General features: G+C 37.7%; 5 protein-coding genes across 7 annotated transcripts; 4 read left to right on the top strand and 1 right to left on the bottom strand.

The window, feature by feature from the left end:
• The first annotated feature begins 101 nt into the window (after positions 1-101).
• LOC137938550 (isoflavone reductase-like protein) lies at positions 102-1730 on the top strand. Its single transcript, XM_068783500.1, has 3 exons — positions 102-129; positions 1180-1274; positions 1383-1730. Exons 1-3 carry the CDS (start codon positions 102-104, stop codon positions 1728-1730), a joined length of 471 nt encoding a protein of 156 aa, XP_068639601.1.
• Positions 1716-5209, top strand: LOC137938981 (UPF0481 protein At3g47200-like). Of its 2 annotated transcripts, XM_068784124.1 has the most exons (3): positions 1716-1725; positions 1816-2349; positions 2972-5209. In XM_068784124.1, exon 3 carries the CDS (start codon positions 3074-3076, stop codon positions 4988-4990), a length of 1917 nt encoding a protein of 638 aa, XP_068640225.1. In that variant the 5' UTR covers positions 1716-1725; positions 1816-2349; positions 2972-3073; the 3' UTR covers positions 4991-5209. The 2 variants fall into 2 exon arrangements, with proteins under 2 accessions (XP_068640225.1, XP_068640224.1); XM_068784123.1 differs by lacking the exon at positions 1716-1725 and having other exon boundaries at positions 1737-2349.
• Positions 5210-5988: 779 nt separating this feature from the next.
• LOC137938859 (small ribosomal subunit protein uS9) lies at positions 5989-6677 on the bottom strand. Its single transcript, XM_068783933.1, has one exon. It carries the CDS (start codon positions 6608-6610, stop codon positions 6179-6181), a length of 432 nt encoding a protein of 143 aa, XP_068640034.1. The 5' UTR covers positions 6611-6677; the 3' UTR covers positions 5989-6178.
• A 971-nt stretch (positions 6678-7648) lies between these two features.
• On the top strand, positions 7649-16884 carry LOC137938825 (NAD-dependent malic enzyme 59 kDa isoform, mitochondrial-like). 2 transcript variants are annotated; one of them, XM_068783880.1, is made up of 20 exons: positions 7649-7916; positions 8371-8467; positions 9654-9772; positions 9893-10060; positions 10267-10395; positions 10735-10795; positions 12521-12624; positions 12710-12793; positions 12908-13014; positions 13126-13228; positions 14318-14425; positions 14570-14635; positions 14866-14938; positions 15071-15157; positions 15238-15292; positions 15490-15561; positions 15735-15797; positions 15985-16099; positions 16226-16312; positions 16691-16884. In XM_068783880.1, the coding sequence occupies exons 1-19, from the start codon at positions 7791-7793 to the stop codon at positions 16295-16297; spliced, it is 1809 nt and encodes a 602-aa protein (XP_068639981.1). In that variant the 5' UTR covers positions 7649-7790; the 3' UTR covers positions 16298-16312; positions 16691-16884. The 2 variants fall into 2 exon arrangements, with proteins under 2 accessions (XP_068639981.1, XP_068639980.1); XM_068783879.1 differs by lacking the exon at positions 16691-16884 and having other exon boundaries at positions 16226-16516.
• Positions 16885-18484: 1600 nt separating this feature from the next.
• On the top strand, positions 18485-20355 carry LOC137938680 (threonine synthase, chloroplastic-like). Its single transcript, XM_068783670.1, has one exon. The coding sequence runs from the start codon at positions 18534-18536 to the stop codon at positions 20064-20066; it is 1533 nt and encodes a 510-aa protein (XP_068639771.1). The 5' UTR covers positions 18485-18533; the 3' UTR covers positions 20067-20355.
• Positions 20356-23218: the final 2863 nt, after the last annotated feature.

Raw genomic sequence — 23218 nt, 5'->3', positions numbered from 1 at the left:
GGCTTTCCATACTTAATATGCCAGTTTTTTTTAGTTGTATTAGCTAGGTTTCTAACTCACAACTCCGAAGTTAACCACGTTTGAGCAAGATTAATACTAAGATGGGTGACCTCCTGAGAAGTTCTATTGGTTAGGCGTTTGACAATTTAAACTTAATTTTATTATATGATAAAATCTAAATTATGGGTGGGCATATTGTCGATATATATCGTGTATAAGCCGATATGTATTAGTTTTACCTTGAAAATTGTCAAAACATAGGGTGCAACTTAAGACTGATATGATCACCAAAAGGTTGTGTTTGGGTTTCTATGGTGAAAGCGGTTGGTTGATATTGTTATTTTATTTAAATTTTTGTCAATTCTTATGGAAAGTGTCTAGATAATTTTATGCAAAGTTTTATATACAATTTTATGCAGAGGTCATCATAAATTTATATAGAATTTGTACATAATTTAATATACAATTTATTTAATATATATTTTATACAAAGTTATGTAGGTTAGAGCCCGAATTCAAACTCAAGTTAAAATATTTGGAGTCAGGTTCAATTCTAATTTATGGCTTGAGACTGAGCTAGAACTTGAGCTCGAGTTCAAAGTATTTACATCAAGACTAGGTTTGAGCTTCATATAGAACTATCTTGATTCCGTTAGTTGCAAATACGGTAATATCTGACCAATGCTTTTAACATTGAGCTCGAGTTCGAAGTATTTAAATCAAGACTAGGTTTGAGTTTCACTACATAGAAAGAGGTTGAGTTTATCAGTTGGGAAAATGCAGTGTTAGGGTTTAGGTGACATGGATCGTTAAAGAATAATATGATATAATAAATAGAAGTATAGTAAATGTTGATGTGAGAACGAAAAATAATGGACAGACAAGACCCAAATTAAGGTGGTTAAGTTGAGCCTACATCCATCGGAGCGACATGGATAAATCTTTCACTAATGATAAATAAGGTTACATAATCTTTATATAATATTAAACCTTAGAGATATTTGTGTGAAAAAGACACAAATAACCCTATACAATTATACCCCTAACCTTACATTATACAAGTTATATGTGCAATATTAAATTTATTAATTGAGAAAGAGGTTTATAATTTTGGTAATTATTTTGGGACGGCGCAGGCTACGTTCACAATCTTTCGAATTCGAAATCCTTCCGTGGCAGAAAAGAGCAAGATTTTGATCATTGGAGGCACCGGCTACATTGGACAATTCATCGTCCGAGCAGCGCTCAAGAACACCGGCGTCACACTCCTCAAGGTACCCTGGCTCTTCCGGCTCTACTTCCTGTTTCTGCTTTCTATTGATGGCTGGCCGGCCAGCCGGTAGGCGTTTGAATATGATTGGGTGTATTTGTGTGGTGAGCAGGGAGATCTTAACAATCAAAAGAGTTTGGTGAAAATCGCCATTTCTACCGTCGGCACCATGCAAGAACTGGAGCAGTTGAAGATTATTGCGGCATTTAAGGAAGCGGAGATCCGCTCTTCAGTTGTCCTCGTCAAGGAAGAAGATATTGGCGCGTACACCATAAAAGCAGCCGATGACCTAAGAACGTTGAACAAGATCCTCTACATCAGACCTCCTGCCAATACCTACTCTTTCAATGAAATTGTTTCTCTGTGGGAGATGAAAATCGGGAAGGCACTCGAGAAAATTTACGTCCCAGAGGAGCAAGTCCTAAAGAACATCGAAGATCTGCATAAAAATTCGAGTTAGGACCTCACTACGCACTTCTTAGCTGTTACTGAGACAGGAGGCTTTCTTTGGGCGGTTTCTTTCTCTGAATATTTGTTTTTTGCAGAGTCGCCAATCCCGCTGAATGCCATTTTATCTCTCTCTCTCTCTCTGTTTATTATGAATCAACATTGATTCCGAATCGTCTCATTCGCCACCAAATACCCACTTTTTTTTTTTTGGGTAGAAGTTGAATCTGTAATTCACTCTTGTTGAATTTGCATTTTCTTTTCAAATACCCACTTCTGATTTTGTTTGAAGCAAATATGATGATGATGCTCTTCTGATTGTTTAAATGTTCAAATCAATTCAAATTGGATTAAAATATAGGTAAAAAGTAACAGAGTCAGAATCAGCTTTAATTTTTGTCAAGTGGTACCAGAAATGAATCTCTTGCGTCTATTACCAGAAATGAATCTCTTGCGTCTATGATTAAACTACACAGTTGAGGATGTAAAGGGGTTATTCGCCGAGCAGGACAAAAGAGCTATTTTTTTACTCGACGCAGGAAGTTCAGAGTCCAGAGAACCCACATGCGGCTGCCCGCAGTCCACATGATTTGACGAGCTAATTCCCTTTTCGATCTGAATGGATCGTTTCGGTTAGTATATCTTCGACGATCTTGATTCTTTCCCTGTTTTATCTTTCTCTGAGGCGGCTGTTCATATTTGTTGTGCATCTCCGGTATTTTAACTTCGTTTCTGCTGCAGAATTTGAGCAGCTACAGGGATTGTTGAGTTCATTTAGAACACAATTGCACTTTGTGGATTCAATCTTTTGACCTTTCATTTGTTCCTTTCTTTAGCTATTCATGATGATCCCTGATTTCATTTCCAGTTTCTTGCCACTTGTTTTCAAATCGAACATCATCAAATGCTTGCATGACTTTTTCTATTTTTGGGCGATTTCTGTTTGTTCTTCTCATTTGGTGGCTGTTTTCCTTTCGTTTTGAGATTTTGCAGAAGAAGAACAAACATTTTCCGATTTTTTTAATGTATCTTTCACAATTTCTGGATCTGGGTGCTTCAGAATTATCTACTTTCTCCTTAATTTTGTGTTCTTTAACTGCCGGTAATGGTATCACCATTTGCTCATAGCACGGACTGCCAATGAAGTCGGTCAACTGTCTGAAACAGAAAAGTTTTCCGTTTTATGCTGTTCATCTTTTAGATTGAGGCTGAAGTCGCACATTTTTTTGTTTTCTGTGGGAATACCATCTACAGCATAGAGTCTTTTTCTTGTTTCCCAAATTAGAGACGGTTGGTTACCTGTGTGGTCGTCTAGCCGTGGAGGGGAAGATAGCAGAAGATCTCATCAACAACTTAATGGAGGAGTTGGCACAACACATACCTGGGAGGAATTCAGGGGAAAAGATGGCAGAGGAGCCAAGAAAGAACTCAGTAGAGGAGATGGCAGAGAATCCAAGAAAGAACTCACCGGAGAAAATGACAGGAGGCCCAATAAAGAACTCAGTAGAGGAGATGGCAGAGGATCCAAGAAAGAACTCACTGGAGAAAATGGCAGAAGGGCCAAGCATGAACTCAGTTGAGAAAATGGCAAAAATTCCAAGCAGCAATGCAGTAGAGAGGATCGCAGAATGGCCAAGCATGAACTCAGTTGAGAAAATGGTAAAAACTCTAAGCAAAAACTCAGTTGAGAAAATGGCAAAAATTCCGAGCAGCAATGCAGTAGAGAGGATGGCAGAAGGTCCAAGCAGAAACCCAGCTGCTTTGATGCCAATGTCCACTTTAAGGAACTCAATGAAGATGGTAGAAGCTGCTAGCAGAAACTCTATGGACATGATGTATGAAGGCTCTACTCGGAACTCAATGGAGAAGAAAGCAGAAGATTCAAACAGAAAGCCAGAAGAGTTGATAGAAGACCCAAAATGGAACTTGAAGGAGATAAAGGGTTTTAGAAAAGAAATCTTGGAAAATGTTAAACTGGCTGCTATGCCTTTGGATGTGGATGACCCAATCATTACCATCCGCAGAGTCCCTGAATCCATTTATAAAGTTGATGAGGAGGCATACAAGATGCGTTATGTTTGGTTGGTAGCTGACCGCAGATATGATATGGATTTTTCATGCCACACCATTAGGCATCTGCACTCAATCCTCTCCAGAAACCCAACCAAGACTCTGGAGGCCTATCTAATGGAAATGTATTACATGACAGAGAAAATCAGGGATTGCCACTATATTATTATTGAGGTAGACTTCCAAATATTGATTTGGTTGGTGATCAATAGTTGCTTTGTTGTTGATCTCCTGCTCATGCTCCATGAAGGCACCTTCATCCCCTCTTGTGACCCAGACTGTGCCTCCTTCTTTCTCCCGTATTTATGGACAGACTTGCTCCTTGTTGAGAATCAGCTTCCTTTCTTCGTTCTGCAACGAGTATTCGACATGGCTATTGTTAACAAATCCAAATACCCTTCTCTAGTGGAGCTGGCTCTCCGTTTCTTTGATCAGTTCCTGGATATAAACATGCAGACACCTCCAATGGAGTCGAGCTCGGTTCATCATCTGCTTCATTTAGTTCACTATCATCTCCTCCCATCAAAACCTCCAAAAGCTACACATTACAGGAATTACAAACCTCTGAAACAAATTTTTTCCACTGTGAAGAAGAAAATTTCTTCACACCATTCTCAGCTTCCAATATCCCAGCCATTCAAGATAAAGCCTCTTCCTTCAGCTAGAAGACTCCAAGAGGCAGGGATTAAGTTCAGGAAAAAGGAGGGTAGCGGATTCATGGACATAACTTTCAACAAGGGTGTGTTGGAAATCCCTTATTTGCATGTTCATAGCAACACAAAAATTGTCTTAAGAAATTTGATAGCATGGGAGCAATGCCATCAACCAGCTGGAGTATACTTCACTGGCTATGCGATTTTCATGGACTATATCATCAACACAGTAAGAGACATAGAGATACTCAGCCACAGCGGAATAATTGAGCATTCTTTGGGTACCGATGAAGATGTCGCTTTGGTCTTCAATGGTTTGAGCACTAACATAATTTACAAAGGAAATGGAGATGATTTTCTTCCCAATTTGTGCAAGGAAGTAAACAGGTATTGCAAGAACAGATATAACATTTGGTGTGCAAATCTGATGACAAATTACTTCAGCAATCCTTGGACTGTGATTTCTCTGATAGCAGCTGTATTCCTCATTATGCTCACTATGACCCAAACCTTCTATTCAGCTTTCTCATATTCTCGACCTCCAAAATAAAATTTGAAACTGGGTTTCTATATGCTTCAGTCGATTTTCCAGGTGAAAGTTATATTCTGATGACAACTTCACAAGAAGTCAAAGAATTGTTTGCAGGTTCTTGAATGCAGCATTCTCTGCTTCTAATGAAGAAACATGTAACAGATTTCCCAGATTGAAACAACAGGACTGCCATAATTGATCATTTTTATGCAGCTTAAATGAGGTTGTTTCCACTTTCATTGATGATCTTTCTTTTATTTTCTCATCTACATGATAATTTCCTTCCCTAGATATGAACTGATGAATACTATCCCTGTTGCTAATTTGACGATCTGAAGAACAAATTCGCGTAAAAGACATGGAAAAAACCTCAAAATGCAACAACCTATTTGAGAATATATAATTCCATGCCATTTGAATGATAGAAAGAAGATGAGGATCAAACCTCATTGATGATCTGAAAACAACTGCAGAGAAGAATTTTTTGAGTGGAGATCGGGGTCAAAAATTGAAAAGAGGAACAGAGGAAAAGTAAATTGCATCTTTCGTGTTCATGACATGTCTGTCCAAATCTTCGCATGACCAGAAAACATTGCCAAAACGAATTAAAAGAGAAATTTGACAGCTCTAGTTAGTAGTTCATCAAAGATCACTTGAACACGCAGTAGAGAAGGATCTCCCTTGATGCGTTTGAATCAACCACCAAAATGGTTTCAGGCTTTGAGATCAGTTTAGAACTTATCAGAAAAAATGAATTCAGAGTCAGTATCCGATATAGAGCACATCCAATCTACTCTTTAGACCACTAGCAATGATCTAAAGAAAGAAAGAAACAACAGAAAATGCTCAACAATTCTCATTGGTGCTTGTACGAATCGATCAGATGGCAGAAATTCAGCTTCAGCTTCCTCGAATTAAAGGGGGATATAAAAGCCATTCCAACCGCTTTCGCGAGGAAAATAAAGTGAGCACAAATGAATCGACAGAGAATGAAATTTGAAGCATCCAAACGATGGTTGCATAAACTCAAAGCCCGATTTCTATTAAAATTCAAGTATTAACCGATCCTTATAAACTAAAAACACACAGAATTATTAAACACAACAAATTCTAAGCAAGAAGGTCTCGAGTATGAGCAAAATATAACAGTGTCATAAATAGAAAAACACGAGCCAACACCATTCTTTTCCGTCTTTTAACCTTCTTCTACCGGTAAGACTTCTGAAACCTCGCCCTGGCACCGCGACCACCGAACTTCTTCGGCTCGCACCGCCTCGGGTCAGCAACAAGCAGCGTCCGATCGTACCGCACAAGAATATCCTTGATCTCCTTCTTAGATTGCTCATCGACATACTTCTGATAGTAAGCGACGAGGGCCTTCGCGATGCTCTGGCGGATGGCGTAGATCTGCGAGGTATGACCGCCGCCGCGGACGCGAATCCGCATGTCGACGCCGGCAAAACGTTGGCGGCCGAGGAGGAGGATGGGCTCGTAGGCCTTGTAGCGGAGGATCTCCGGCTCCACGAGCTCGATCGGGCAGCCATTGATTTTGATCAGGCCGCGCCCGCGCTTGCAGTGGGTAACCGCCACGGCGGTCTTTTTCCGGCCGAAGCATTGGACGGACTCCACGGCCGCCATTGATAGACGCGGCAAGGAGAGGGAAAGCCTAACTCTAGCGCGAGGGAACGAGAGGAAGAGAGGGGAAATCCAATGCTGAAGAGAAGCGACTACGCGTTTGGGTCTGGTAATATAGGTCTAGGGTTTTGGGTGAGGCTTAAGATACGTTGACGGAAATGACCATGCAGGGCTAATATATTTACGATGCAGTCCTCAAAGTTCCAAGAATGGTTTTAGTTGGACTCGGGGTTCCATCCTCCTGAGTCCCCAACCCGACTCGGCAGCTTTCAATTCGCCAAGTCAGAAAACCATGACTCAAAGAAACCTGATCTCACTAGATTGCCCTTTATAGGAAAAGGACGCATTTCATGTGTTTTTGTCTCAGGCGGGCATCGCGACAGCGAACCAATTTCGACTTTTTCTCCGAAAAAGTTTAAAAGCTTCGGCGAAGGTTTTACGAGCGAAATTCCAGGAATTTATGCGTATCGGCGCCGGCGATATTTCCGTCCCACTTCCACTGCTACTCCGATTCGACAGGTTTCCGCGTCTCCAGTTTCTAGCCCTGTTCAGTTCGAAAGAGACCACGTCGGTACGCGACGCTCATGAGACGCACCAGATCAGTCTTCCCTCGCCCGGTGCCTCTAATGGGACCGGACACTTGAACTTAATCCGGTTATTTATTTATTATTAAATTATGTTGGGTTAATTTTAAAATAATTTAAAAAATCTTGATTTTTATTCTAAATTACACTTTTAAAATTAAAATTATCTCTTTTATGGTTATTTTAATATTTTCAATTAAAATAAATTTATAAATATTATTTATTTCAACTCTGGGTTTGGGTGGGTGGAGAAGACTCACAGTGGTCCGGTTTAGTTACTGAGGTTAATATTGAGATTAATGCTTCTCATATGCGTCTCATTCTAGGCACTTGCACCAGATTCATGGCAGCGTGTCAACTGACAATTCCCTTTACTGGCTCTTGCTACTGCAGAGGCTTCAGCAGGAAGAGACGTCAAAGCTATATATATACGAGGCAGAGCAGGGGCATTACTTCAGCTCCTCTGCTCATGGATGCTGGATTTACAACGAAAAATGTGCTGTAAATGGCTGTAATTTGAAGATAGTTCGTTCGTAGAGTCTCTAGTTTGGATTGCGAAGCTGTGATTTATTGTAGATCGGGATCTTCTCGAGCTAAACATGTGGAAACTTGCTCGAGCGGCGGCGAAGATTCACCAGATTCGGCGGTTCTCGGCTGTAATATCTGGTCCTTGTATTGTGCATAAGCGAGGAACTGATATTCTCCATGATCCGTGGTTCAATAAGGTTTATACTTTTGTAACGCCGGCACCACGGTTTTCTTGTTTTTGTCTTGCTTGTACTTGAATGTTTGATTACGTGCTTGGAGTATGTACGTGTCGGACGAAAAATGAAAGACAACATATTTTTAAGTTTTCGTATTTGTTTTTGTGAATTTGTGAGATTGATGTTGATTGTGACTGAGAACCGAAATTTAGTTGCTCTTGTTTTTGGATGATCAGATTTTTTGAACTTTTTATAATACGACAAATGATTTATTATTGTGAGTTTTGTCTTTGGAATGTGCTACATCCTTGTGAATATGGAAGCAGTCACGAAATTTAGTTAATCTTTTTTTCTGTAGCAGATTGTTGAATCAAGGCTGCTAAATAAAAATGCTTGTTGCAGCGGGTTGTTAGAAATTTTTTCATCGATGCAGCTATGTGAAATTTTTCTGTTTTCTTGACTTTGTTGAGAGTAGGATACTGGTTTCCCCTTGACAGAAAGAGATCGGCTAGGGCTCCGCGGCCTTCTTCCACCTCGGGTTATATCATTCGAGGAGCAATATGAACGTTTCAGTAAGTTACACAGACTAACAGTTACATTTCCCCCTTAAATGTGGTTTGTGTATTGAATTTTTTCTTTTTTCTGGTTTCATAAATTGATTAAGAAAGACAAGTTTGTTTTTCATGTTCATGCCCATTTCATGCTTGCATTCAGCTGTGACCTGGTTCTTGGGTGCCGACAATCAGTGAGCTTTACTTGTCTTTGCGTTGGCTACATTTGTCATGTAGCTGGTTCTAGGTTTCAACACTTCAATGATTACCATAAAGTTTCTAATGACTGTATCTGTTTTCTGAAGACCTATTTTAAGTTGTCGGAAGGATATTATGAATTAAACAGTTGAACTTTGAATCAATCATACAGTTTGATTTTTCTTCTTTTTTCATTTCCTTACATTGAGTTTTAATGACAAAGATTTACATCAAATGTGATTCAGCAAAAAGGAAAAGAAAAATAAACGGATATCCAAGAGTGTCATACTGGATTCAGTTTGATATGTCAGTTAAAATGTATTCAATGTGTAGTTGAGCTGATGTGATGAGGTAGCTTTTTAACTGTTCAACCAGTCATGCAACCATTCCTCCAATTTTGTAATTAACCTCTTGAAGTTATCCGCATGGAAGCCACTTTCTACAAGGTTCTGGTACTTATCTGAAACACTTAAACAATGGTCTTCTCGATTCTTTACTATGACTCTTTTCAATAATAAAGTAAGCAATAAGATCATTCAAAGAGAAAGCACGCAACAACCATGAGCAGTTGGCAATGGTTTCTTCTCACATATCTGGAACACTTAAACGTTGGTCTTCTTGATTCTTTACTATGACTACATTTCAATAATTACGCAAGCAATAAGATCATTCAAAGAGAAAGCAAGCAATAACCATGAGTGGTTGGGAATGGTTTCTTCTCACACTTAATCTGGCCAAAATCTACCAAAACTGCATAGAGATTCTATAATGTTTTGGTCTGAACTATGAGATCTTGCTCTAGTTTGTCAGCTATATGCCTCTATTGTAGGGTTGAGTCCACTGTTTTTCAGGACCATCAAGTTGTCTCTAAATAAAAAAAAGCAAGTTTTCAGCATATTTTCAACCAATCTTGTGTATGAAGCTGTTGATCTCTTTTCTTCTAATTTGTGATCTTCAACTCAAACCTGATAGAGATTTGATGCAAATGATGTTTAGTTTGACATTTCAGTGGAATCTTTTCGATCCTTGGAGCATAATACCCGAGGAGAACCATCTAGTGTAGTCGCTTTAGCCAAGTGGAGGATCCTGAATCGTTTGCATGACCGAAATGAGACATTATATTACAGGGTAAGCTTCCTGATCAGTTGCTTGTGGTCACCTTCATATAGTTTCTGAGTTATCTACATTGAACTGCTTAAGATATTTGGGCCTTTTTAGCTTAAAATTAATTTAACAGTTTTCTGTTAGGTTCTCATTGATAACATCAAAGATTTTGCTCCAATTATATACACTCCAACAGTTGGTTTAGTATGTCAAAACTATGGAGGCTTATTCAGACGTCCTCGTGGAATGTATTTTAGTGCAAAGGATAAAGGAGAGATGATGTCCATGATCTATAACTGGCCAGCACAACAGGTATTTTGGGAATCTGCATGGTGAATTTATTTTAAGGTGCAAATAGTTATGCTGTTTGTTATCGTATGGTTTATTTATTGTAAGGTGCAAAGAGTTAACTGTTAGATGTTCTGGCTCAAAAGGCTAGTATCACATGCTCACTGAAGTGTTATTGTCTAGTATTATGGAATTTTTTTCATGATTTGGTTATGCTTTATCTACTACAGGTAGACATGATAGTGTTGACAGATGGGAGCCGCATACTTGGCCTTGGTGATCTTGGAGTTCAGGGAATCGGAATACCCATCGGAAAGCTTGATATGTATGTAGCTGCTGCAGGAATCAATCCACAGAGAGTATGTGATTGTTACCATCACTATCATTACTATCATCGTCTTCATTTATTGTCATTTTTAATTTTGATATGATTATTAATTGGAATAAGCCTTCTGTCTTCATAAATTATTGTCATTCTTAATTATCATATGATTATTAATTGGAATAAGCCTTCTGTCTTCATAAATTATTGTCATGATGTAAGATTATCTACTTTAGCATGCTTTTTGTTGGTATAAATCACTGAGAATATATTATTCTTGAAATATTTATTTGCTTAAAAACCACGTTGGTATTCTCATCCTAATTACTTGGTTTAGTTTGCATAATACTGATCTTCCTCGTGTTGTCTATGATAGATACTCCCAGTGATGCTTGATGTTGGTACCAACAACGAAAAACTCCTTGGAGATAGTCTCTGTAAGTTAGAGATATATATTTCTGCTCGACCATTGTCCTGTAGGTTCTGTATTTTGTGCTTCCAGGATGTTCATGAAGGAATTTTACATGTAAAGACGAAGTTGACTCATTTTTTTTTGTTCAGATTTTAATAATCTGAGTTTCTCGCATCCTCCTCAAATTAATAATGAGCTGTTCTCTGCTGATCTCCTTTTCCTTTATTACTTAAGTGACTATTTTGTTGGTATAGTATTTCACCACTTCTTGATAGGTGACATAGATTCTCTCTCTCTCTCTCTCTCTCTCTCTCTCTCTCTGTTTTTCCTCTTCTTCTCTGGTTAACAATTTTCTTGCACTTCTCTCTCTTTCTAATTTCTAGCTCCAAACCCTAATTCTCTTGTGAAGCCCTGTTGTCTAAGTCAAATTTTCTCGTTGTTAGAAATATCTCAATGACATGAAGGTTCTTTTTTTTAAAAAAAAGAAGAAGATAAAAGCAGGAGCCAACTGCCACTTTATGTGCAACTTTTTCATTCACTCAATATTGCGAGCTGTAGGTTTCTGTTTCACTTAGTTACTGCTCATGAGTCATACTTTCTTTAAGAAATTCATTAAGGATGCTTCTTCTTTCACAAATTAGTAGTTTGAACATGTACATGACTTATCCAAGATTCTTTGGTCTCAGTTTAAGTCATTATGCATTTCTTTTTCTTTTTATTACTTGCAGCACCTGTAAGTCCGGGTGTAGGCAATACTAAAAATTTGTGACTTCACTCGCTTACAAGTATGTGTAGCTGTGGTTTGGAATTAATTCTGCTTAAGAACATTTTCATTGTGTTTGTGCAATTTTATGACATTAATTACTTCTGTAATACTGAATAATAATTGACATGAAGAATTGTCTAGCATATTAACTATTTAAAAAAAAGTGATCAAGTACTGTAAGTGCTTCATTACTGAGCCTCTTTGAGGCTGGTCAATTAAGCACCTGAAAGAATATTGTACTCTTTTCTTTTTCTTTTTTAAAATCATGACCTAATATTAAGAAGCGCCGATTTTGGCTTGGACCAAGGGTCCAATGCACTTGAAGAATCTTTTCTTCTAATGGCTGATTTAAAATTGATGGGCACTTTGTTAATGCTATATGCATTTATGGGTCTCTTTAATGCTATGTGCATATAATGAGATTGATGGAATGTGACCTCAGTTGGTTGCAGTCAATTCAACAACGTTTCTTGTTGGATTGATTTTATACTATCTCAACATTGTCCGAAACTGGAGTTTTTGCATTTGGTGTCCTTTCCATGTCTTGTGAATCACACTAATAAGTGCCAACTTCAATTTATATGCCCCTTAACTTCTGCATGGAAACCAACTGAATTTTGTTCCTCTTTGTTGTGGATCTATAAAATATTAAAGTGAAGAGAGTTGAGAGTGAGAGGAGATGAGGAGAAGAGGAAGAAAATTTTTTGGAGAAGTGCGTAAAGCTCTGGATTAGGTGGAAAGCTCTAGCCCCTAATCCCTCTAATTAACTTAAGTAAGATGAACGGAAAATACCTCTCTACCCCTCATATAAGTACACCTTATATCTCCATATGTACAAGTCCAAAAATGATGAAAATTGGACCATAGACACTTGCACACTTCCTGAAACTATTGGTACTCTCCCTGATATAACCAGACTATGTGAAATAACCAAACTACCTTTTTCAGTATATTTAGCATGATCATTATTATCTTTCTTCACAGATTTGGGTTTACGCCAACCTAGATTGGAAGGAGATGGGTATTTATCTGTAGTTGATGAATTCATGGAAGCTGTGTTTGCTCGTTGGCCTAAAGCAATTGTACAGGTAAAAGTTCTTGTTTGGAAGATACAATTTAGGGTATTTATCTTGGTAACATTACTTCTTACTTGCATAATGGTTTTTGGGACAGTTTGAAGATTTCCAAATGAAATGGGCCTTTGAAACTCTTCAACGGTATCGGAGAAAGTTTTGTATGTTCAATGATGATATTCAGGTTGGATCGAATTCTTTTCACATACTCTTTTTCCATTTATTTGACATGTTTGATTTATGTTGAAATAAATTCTATGAAGAGAAAGTGAAGCTTGACTATGTTTATCTCTATCAGGGAACAGCTGGTGTTGCTCTAGCTGGACTACTTGGAGCTGTCAGAGCACAGGGCCGACCAATTGAGGACTTCGTTAAACAAAAGATAGTTGTCGTTGGAGCTGGGAGGTATTCAAACTTCTTTGCTGAAGATCTATCATGGTCATTTCTTCTTCTTGCTCTTCTTTCCCTCTCGTGATCTCCTGCTTGTGTTTTCCAATGCTTTGTTTTAATATTCAGTGCAGGGATAGGTGTTCTAAACATGGCTAAACAGGCAATTTCTATGATGGGAAGCCATGAAGACTCTGCAGCAAACCATCAGTTTTGGCTACTCGACAAATTTGTATCTCTCTCTCTCTCTCTCTTAATTTGTTCCTCTATAAGCTGAAGGACCGGGTTGTTAGATACATTAGTTCATTTCCAATGCTTTACTAATGTCTTATCTATCTGGGTTTAATTTATTGATATGTTACATAGCAGTTGAAATGGTCTTTCGCAACTTCCTATTTTCCTTATTTTCTTGCATCTATTTGTTGACTCTACCTATGATAATCTGACATAGTAGATGTAGTTCTTGGAGTGTTACTAAAGTTTCTATTTTTACAGAGTTATTAAAGTTTTTTGGTCCAAGCTAGAGTTCTTATTGTTAAACTTTCTATTTTTACACAGTTATTAAAGTTCTTATTGTTCTTAAACATGTTATCTTTCTTCAGAGTGGTGATGTACTTTTATGGATTAACTACTGCGGTATAAGCTAGAGTATAAGAATAGAGCACAACATGGAATACATGAACTCCCTAAATATTAAAGAGGATAGGATGGGTTAAAGACTACGGCCTCTCTCGGAACTCCCTCTTTAATGTGCTGATCCAAGAGGGTATTTACTGGTTTAGGAACATGTTTCCATACAATCTTCCAAGTACCAAAGAGGTTAACAATCTTATCAAATAAGTATCCTGACGAGCCATGGATGGGCCAGCTCCTTGCTCAATCAACCAGCTGAGTCACTGTCTATTCAAGGGACAAAAGAAAATTTGGGCGAATTATCCAATTCCTGTCAAAGGAACTCTTGGTTCTCTTCATTTGACAAACACCTTGTGAACCAGAAAATAACAGGAGAATTGCTTCTTATTGATCAAAACATGATGATCAAAAACTCTTTTACTAAGAATATGTAAGACATCCTTGTTAGGCTTAGGTGCATCCTGTTGTTGAAATTTTACAGAGAATCTTAATTTTGGCAATCTTTAGATTCTACCTACAATTCGAAAATGATCAACCTGGCTGTTCCATGTAATTTGCCACAATTCTTTTTCTTTTTCTCCTTCTCTCTTTCTTTTTGTTAATTTCTACTTATGTTTATCACTGTGGGGGTCCTGGGAGATAAAGATATAAAACTACTGCTTAGTATCAAGTGCTTGTTGGGTTTCAGGGCCTTGTCACAACAGATAGAAAGGATCTTGATCCAGCAGCTGCTCCTTTTGCTAGAAATCGAGGAGAGATTGAGGGTCTCAATGAGGGAGCTAGTCTCCTTGAAGTGGTACGTCTGCTCTCATGTAGAATACTTTGTTCTGGATCTCCATTAAGAAAAATACTTTTCCCTTGAAAACATGGTCTTTATTTGGTCTTCATTTGCATTTGTGCTATAAGCTACACTGAACCAACCCATCTCTATCTTTTTTAGGTGAAAAAAGTGAAGCCCCATGTGCTTTTAGGTTTGTCTGGAGTAGGAGGTATCTTCAATGAGGAGGTGCTCATATGCTAAATACTCTTGCTTCCTTTATATTTTCAACCACTTGTAAGCAATTAACATTGGCTATTGCCATCCAAAAGGTGGAATGTAGAAAGTTGCCTTTCCTTGACCTGCCCTTCTATATGGTGTATATGTTCCTCTGCTAATGGGCCTGTCAGGATGCTCCTAAGATTGACCGTAACCTATTATCGTATCTGCTTATTTATGAATCTATCACATTCTTGCAGGTGCTTAAGGCCATGAAAGAGTCAGATTCCCCTAGACCTGCAATTTTTGCAATGTCAAATCCAACAATGAATGGTTTGATTCCTTGTCCATACTGATTTTATAAGAACTTTTCATTCTCTGATGGTCATTGTCGTTTCCCTCTGTTATTTCTATTTATTTTATGTAGTTAACTTTTTTCATTCTGTACTTTTTTCTGTGGTACAGCTGAATGTACTGCTGATGAAGCGTTCAAACATGCCGGTCCAAACATTGTATTTGCTAGTGGGAGCCCATTTGAACATGTTAATCTTGGTGGGTCTCTCTCTGTCTCTCCCTCTCTCTCATTTGTTCCAAGTATTGATAAGCTTGAGGTGTTACTTGTCTGCATGCAGGAGATGGGAAAGTTGGGCATGTTAATCAGGCAAATAACATGTATTTGTTTCCTGGGTGTGTATCTGGGCACTAATTTCCCATTCTGGCTTTCTGGGTTGCATACTTTGTTGCTTCAATATCTTTGTTCTCCATTCATTGCCTTTATAAGCTTTACCACCAATAAAATCAATCAGAGCTGAAAGAGACACCAATGAAATATGCATGACATTTAGTTTGTTATTTTCTGATCTCATTGTTCTCCTAATACTCAGGATTGGTTTAGGAGCTTTATTGTCCGGTGCACATTTTATTACAGATGGAATGCTGCAAGCTGCTGCTAAATGGTGAGGCCTGATTGGTGCATTCAACCACAACTTGTTACATTTAATATTGTCATAGTTATTGTCATCTTCTCACTTAACAAGCAATCTGTTTCAACTTGTCCATGTTTTGATTCTTCTGTTCAGGGTAACAAACGCAGTTTTTTGCTGTCTAACTTGATTATTTTCTTTTACAGCCTTGCTTCATATATAACTGAAGAAGAAATACACAAGGGCATCCTCTTTCCCTCAATCTCTAGGTAAGTTTTCCAATATCTTTACAGAGAGTGATCATCGAACCTGGATTCTCAGGACTAGTAACTTTGGCAGAAAGGGTCTGTTTATGATCTTTTATATATCATGTGAGCTTTGAAATTTAAAGTGTAGATACATACTCAGAAGAGAAATTGTGATTTCTCATTGTAAAGATTAACAATCTTTACGCAGTATACGTCATATCACAACCCAAGTGGCAGCAGCTGTTGTGATCACAGCCGTTGAAGAAGAACTTGCAGAAGGACATGGCGACGTGGGTGCCAAGGAGCTCATTCACATGTCAAAGGTGTGAGCAATTCCCAGTTCCCAGATTTCGCAACTTGTTCCTGTGTCTCTTATCTTATTTATGACCATAAATGGTTACCTGTTTTATTCATTTTCTCAACTACATTTCCACACCATTTGCTTCCAGGACGAGACAGTGGATTACATAGCGCGCAGCATGTGGTACCCTATTTACAGCCCTCTTGTTCATGAGAAATGAGGATACTATCTTACGGTAATTCAGCATATTTATTTTTTGGAGGGCATAACATCTGCCTATTTGCATCTGTCATTTGGATTCTGAATGGCAAAATTGTGACTTAAACGATAAACCCTCCAGGATTCTTGTTGCACAGTCTCAAACTGTGTTTCCCATTTTGTAGAACACATTTCTTTCTTCACATGCTGTGGTTTATACATAGTTATTCTCAACTTTCTACTACTGCTCAAATGCAAAAATGTAGTCTATTTGATTTTAACCAAGACCTCTTGGGAGATAAAAAAATCTGAGGCATTTTGGTTGTGACAGTCCTTATAACATCTGTTACAACATGGGATAAATCCAATGGGATCTTATCCGATAACTGAAGGGATTATATTTATTTCTTATCAGGTGTATTATCCACTGTCCTGAAAATCCAAGACATCTTCCACTGTCCTGAAAATCCAAGACATCTTGCTCGGTATGAGGTATCTTGGTAATTTTTCAAAATCCTACTTTAGACTACGAAATGATCGAGATATGGAATATACCATGATATTTCAGGTTCAACTCGGGTAGAGAAATGACTCAATAAACAGTTAAATGCACCACACCACAGCTGTCTCATCTCATCCCTTCCATAAATCTGAATGGGAGTTAAACATTAAAACCAGAAATAGAAATAGAAGGGAACTAGAATTACAAATGTTAAAGTAAGTAGAGAGAAATTAAAAAGAGTATTTGCACACTAGGTTCCAAAATCATGAAAAGGTTTAGATGTTCATAGCAAAGGGGCCAAAGTGGTCAATGGACTTCTCATCTTCATCACCGGGCAAGAAGCTGTGTTGGGATTAATGTCTAATATATTTGAAGCCTTTCAAGGATGAGGAACATTACAGGGTTTGAGCCTCCCCACTTCAGTTCGATGCCGTTTTGATGTGGAAAAGACCCAAACTGATCCTTCTGATCATTCACAAATAGTTCAGGAGACCACCTGGCGCCCCAATTCGTGGCAAAATATACGCGATTCATGGGTATAACCCATTCTCAGAACAACTCAAGATTCACCCAAAAAAAAAACCCGATTTTAAGGTTTTGCTTTAGGGGCAGAACTTGTTACGAGAGTGTGCACTGTGTAAGTGGAGAGTGAGTGAGAGTGTGCACTGTGTAAGTTGAGAGTGAGTGAATTACACAAGTAATTTACTTTTACTTTTAATTGAAAAACACAAATGGAAGTGAATTAACTCCATGAGATTACTCATTATTTTACTTGACGCTCCACTTTGAGACTAAACTAATTTAGTTGAATTTTAATGAAAATATTTATATTATTTTATTAACAAAATACCTTATTTATTTATTATTTTAATATTATAATATTATATTAAATTACTAATTTAAGAGTGATAACTAAGATATCAATATTTTTGTTTAAGTATTTTATTTTTTATAATTTATTAAATTAATATTTTTTACTTTGTAATTATGTATTAATTTAGATTAAACAAAAATCTATCTTATTTTATCAATAAAATATCTTATTTATTTATTAATTTGCTATATTCAGGATTTTTAATATATATATATATATATATATATTAAATTACTAATTTAAGAGTAATAATTTAAATATTGTAAAAGTAAGAATTTGATTAGATAGACATTATAACAGTAACCATGTTTATTTAGGTATATTAAAATTTATATTTAATTAATTAAAAGTTTTATTTGAAATTTAAAATTATTTATCTTATCTTTTAACTAAAAAATTAAATAAAATTATCTTAATAAAGTTAAATCTATTAGAGCATTTTATTAATAAACTCATTCTCTACTTTCAACTAAATTTTTATTGTAAACAATAATACACAAAAGTTATTTGCATTATACTTTTTATTGATTACACTTATACAAAAAAGTAATTCACTTTCTCTCGTTAACCCTCGTAGATTTTCTTTTTCTCAAATTCAATTTATAGATTCAAATATTTTCTTTACCTACTTTTCTTAAAATTAAAATAATATATACGATTTAAAATTTATCCTATAAAATTGATTTATAGTTTTTATTTTAAAAAAAATTAAAGGTAAATTAAAGATAGAAACCGTCACATTCGCATAGATACCGGACGGCGGAAGTGGCGGCTGTACTGTTCCGCTCTTAAAAACAGAGCAGTCAAAAGACCAACGCTAGGCCGCCCACGACGTGAACAGGTGGGACTTAGGAGCTGTGACGAAGAAGAAGAAAGGGAGGAATGGCCGCTAACCTGTTCTCGCCGCAGACTCCATGTTATTCTTTCAGGCCAAGTCGCAAACACCTTGTGCGGGGAAATCCCAATCGAATCTCCTGCTCTCTGGAGACTTCTTCTACCCAGAAGCACAGGCGCGCTGCTGACGAGAACATCCGCCAGGAGGCCCGCCGCAAGAACTCGTCGCAGCCCCATGGTTTATCCGCCAAATACGTTCCCTTTAACGCCGACCCCTCCTCGACTGAGGAGTACTCGCTAGACGACATCGTCTACAGAAGTCGTTCCGGCGGTCTCCTCGACGTCCAGCACGACTTGGAGGCCCTCAAGAAGTTCGATGGGCAGTATTGGAAGTCTCTCTTCGATTCCCGAGTTGGAAAGACCACCTGGCCTTATGGGTCCGGCGTGTGGAGTAAGAAGGAGTGGGTGCTGCCGGAGATTGACAGCGACGATATCGTGTCTGCGTTTGAGGGGAACTCAAACCTCTTCTGGGCAGAAAGGTTTGGAAAAAGTGCTTTGAAAGGGATGACCGATTTGTGGGTGAAGCACTGTGGAATTAGCCATACTGGTAGTTTTAAGGATCTGGGCATGACTGTTCTTGTGAGCCAAGTGAATCGGTTGAGGAAGATGAAGCGTCCAGTTCTTGGAGTTGGCTGTGCCTCTACGGGAGACACCTCTGCTGCTCTCTCTGCTTATTGTGCTGCCGCAGGCATTCCGGCTTTTGTTTTCCTTCCTGCGAATAGAATCTCCATTGCCCAGTTAGTTCAGCCTATTGCTAATGGAGCTGTTGTTCTGAGTTTAGATACTGATTTTGATGGATGTATGAGGCTGATTCGCGAAGTAACAACAGAATTACCTATTTATCTTGCTAACTCGTTAAACAGTCTAAGGTTAGAAGGGCAGAAAACTGCAGCTATTGAGATTTTGCAGCAATTCGATTGGGAGGTGCCCGATTGGGTAATTGTTCCCGGCGGCAACTTGGGAAATATATATGCTTTCTATAAGGGATTTCAAATGTGCCAGGAATTGGGACTGGTGGACCGGATTCCAAGGCTTGTCTGTGCCCAGGCCGCAAATGCCAATCCCCTTTATCTTTGTTACAAGTCAGGTTGGAAGGACTTTAGCCCGGTGAAGGCAAATTCTACCTTTGCCTCAGCTATTCAGATTGGGGATCCAGTTTCTATTGACAGAGCTGTTTTTGCCCTTAAGAGTTGTGATGGCATTGTGGAGGAATCAACTGAAGAAGAGCTTATGGATGCTACCTCTCTAGCAGATCTATCTGGGATGTTTATATGTCCCCATACTGGTGTTGCTCTGTCTGCCTTGATCAAGCTTAGGGAAAGTGGGGTGATTGGCCGAACTGACAGGACTGTGGTAGTTAGTACGGCACATGGTTTGAAGTTTACACAGTCGAAGACAGCATACCACTCGAAGGAGATAGCAGACATGGCTTGCAGGCATGCCAATCCGCCTGTGCCAGTGAAGGCAGATTTTGGGGCTGTCATGGATGTGCTCAAGAAGAAGCTTGCTCCACTTGAGTGAGGTGCAGACCTCTGGAAGGACTGCATGCATCATTGCTGCACCAGTTTTGCAGTTTTTTGTGTTTCTATTATTAGGCATTAGTGTTTGAAGGCTCTTTTGGAGAGAAATCGACATCTTAGGTTATTTTGATAATACTTTTATATATGTTTTAATTTCTATACCTGTCAGTAGATTGTATTTAGATATTTTTTGTTAGTTTTCTTTGTTGTTTATGAAGTTCATCTGTTTCACGTCACCTAATTAGCCATGTCCACATGTATAAAATTTGACTGAATAATGTTGTGGCTTACAGTGATGGCTCATGCATTTTGGATACTTTTTTTGGATACTTCAGTCAGATGATCCTTTTTTCATTTCGTTTTATATTGCAATGTTACTTCAATATAAGGTGCTGGGTAGCTGCTGAGATGAATACACTCTGAAATTGTTTATCAAAAATGTAGTTCTTGAATCAGAAACAATATGTTACATGTAAGGAGCCACTAACTTAAATTTGCATGCTGTCTTACATGTCTTTTTTCAAAATCTCAGGCTTTTGTAGTCTATATGCCAGCAAGGGGCTTCCAAGTCAAGTATTCTCCAAAATTTGCAAATGACAATGGAGATTCTGTATGCTCAGTTTCTTGTATATACCATCTGGGGGATGGTATGCAGTTTTTTCAGAGATAGCTTCCCCTGTGATGGCACAAAAAGTCTGCAGTTCTTTCATAGTTGGGTTCTTGACATTTATTACAACTACAACTTTTGTGAATAGGAATGATTAACTTGTTGATATGTAGCCAAGTTTATGAGCCAGTGATCAGGTACAGCTTCTCTTCTGACTTTTAGTGTATTCTGTTGGGTGCATGCAAGTGTCTTTCGGGAATATCTTCAGCAAGAAGGCTGGCTTGGCATCTTTGAACAGTTGCATGTATGAGAGTTACCAAGCCTTACCTATACATCATCTGGTTTACTGAGTCATGCAACCAGCTACTGGGCTGTTTTACTTTCCAGTAATGAAAAGATTTGCTATTTATCCTCAGAAAAAAAGTCTTCACAGAAAAAAAAAAAGTGACATGGACAGTACCAAGCCTTACCTATACATCATCTGGTTTACTGAGTCATGCAACCAGCTACTAGGCTGTTTTGCTTTCCAGTAGTGATAAGATTTGCTATTTATCCTCAGAAAAAAGTCTTTACAGGGAAAAAAAAAGTGACATGGATAGCCTCAGGTAGCCATGGAAGGTCCTAATTCCTGCTCAAGAAAATGGAGTTATATCAGTTCCCCTATTTTGTCTGTGATTGCTGAATCAACACAATATTTAACCTGAAATTCTCAATTTGATGCAAGCATCCTGGGAAATAGCTCGAAAACAAAGTCATTAGTTATCTATTTGTACTCTGGTTAGGACTTAACACTCGATACACCCATTTATATATCCCAAACTAAATAGCTAGAGAGTATCAAGAGGACTAAGAGACGAAAAGAGATCTTGTGATAAATCTGTGAATGTTGTATTTCTGGATCATTTTTTCTCGTAAAGAAATAAAATTGGATCTAGCCTTCTGGCTCAATGGCTACTTGGGGGGATTTTCTATTGCAAGCTCTTCAGTTCAAATCCCACCCAGGTTTTGGTTGGTGGCTATGTAGAAAGTTTAAAGAAATAAAATGTAGAACATATGGGATGTCACAATAGCTTGGACTTTCATCTAGCTGCACACTAGATTGTTTGCTGTCAATCTGTATAGCTATTAAATCATAGGAAGAGTAATTACAGACTTTGCAAAATGAAAAACCTGTCAATTAGGAAGCGGCTGAATCAAAACCTTGTAACATTTGTTTTTTCTATTAGCATTTGACACCTGATTCTAATAGCACTACAATTCCTATTTCTATTCTCTCTTTCTCTCTCTCTCTTTCTTGTAAAGTCTATTTGTGCATTATCACAAATAGATTACTTGACTTTTGGTCCATATTAGCTTAAGCTTTGATTTCTATGTGACTGGATTTAAGAGGCATTACCTAATGGGTACTTTTTTCTTATTATTTACCTGTCTGGGTATTGGTTCCATCCTTTCAAAAGCAAAAGTTTGGGTGATGGTAATGCTAAAAAATGTGAACTTATATGCTGAGAAAGTATGCAAAGTTTACTAGAAACTAAAGTCAGTTGAGAGTGTTTACAATGTTTATGTGCAATTCAAAGATATTAGTTGCCACTGAGATACAGAAAATAATAATTGTTGAGAAGAATGTTCTAGTAGAGTAACTATTAGAAAAAAAATGATCTAATACAATATTGAGTTGCCTCTGAGTTACAGAACAATAATTGCTGAGAAGAATGTTCTAGTATAGTAAAAAAATATGATCTAATATAGTATTTGAAATTCTAGGGCAGTTATCATTCCCCAAAAAAAAAAAAAAAAGTTGGTTACTTGTTTGATGCCTATATGAATTTAATGAGATTGATGGTATTACTGAGTTTTTTTTTTTTTAAGAATGAGAAAAAAATTCCATTAAGAGGCATTGCTGAGTTACCTCTAGTCAACTGTTTTTCTAGTTGAACTTGGTTTTAAGCTGGCTCAACATTGTCTTGGACTGAAGTTGGTTGAGTTGATCAAAACTTTACTGATGGTCTGGTTACATTTCATCTAGTCACAAAGATGCATGTGGCCTGAAAATTTGGTTATTTCATTTTTCTTTTTTCTTTTTTTGAATGTTGAACCTACACCCTGAGACTTCATTCTAAGACTTCAAACTAGAAACCCCTGCCACATGATCATCGAGACAAAGGCCTAATCCGGTTATTTCATTCATCTAGAACAAGTCTCAGTTCTTTAGCAAAATTAACAATGCTGTCTCAACCTACCATTCCATTCAGTAGACTTTTGGTGTTTCATGACAATGCACATGTGCAAGTTTATTTTTGTGTCCCTTAATACCATATAAGAAACAACAAAATTTTGTTTCCTTTTGCTTTTGATTATTGTTATCTTTCTTCAAAGATTTGATGAATTAATGGAAGCTGTTTTTACTCAGTGGCCAAAGTCCATCATTAAGGGTAAAAATTCTTGTTAAGAAGATGTTATTTAGGGTATTTCTTTGACCGGCAAAATGATTTTTATGGATAGTTCTTTCTTTTTGTATGTTTAATGATAATACTCAGGTTAGATTT

Source organism: Aristolochia californica, unplaced genomic scaffold (genome assembly GCF_029961685.1).
Source record: "Aristolochia californica isolate CCGP_79_NKW_82.1479 unplaced genomic scaffold, dmAriCali1.0.hap1 SCAF_8, whole genome shotgun sequence".
In the NCBI taxonomy this organism is placed as follows: domain Eukaryota; kingdom Viridiplantae; phylum Streptophyta; class Magnoliopsida; order Piperales; family Aristolochiaceae; genus Aristolochia; species Aristolochia californica.
This window is presented reverse-complemented; position numbering and strand designations above follow the sequence as displayed.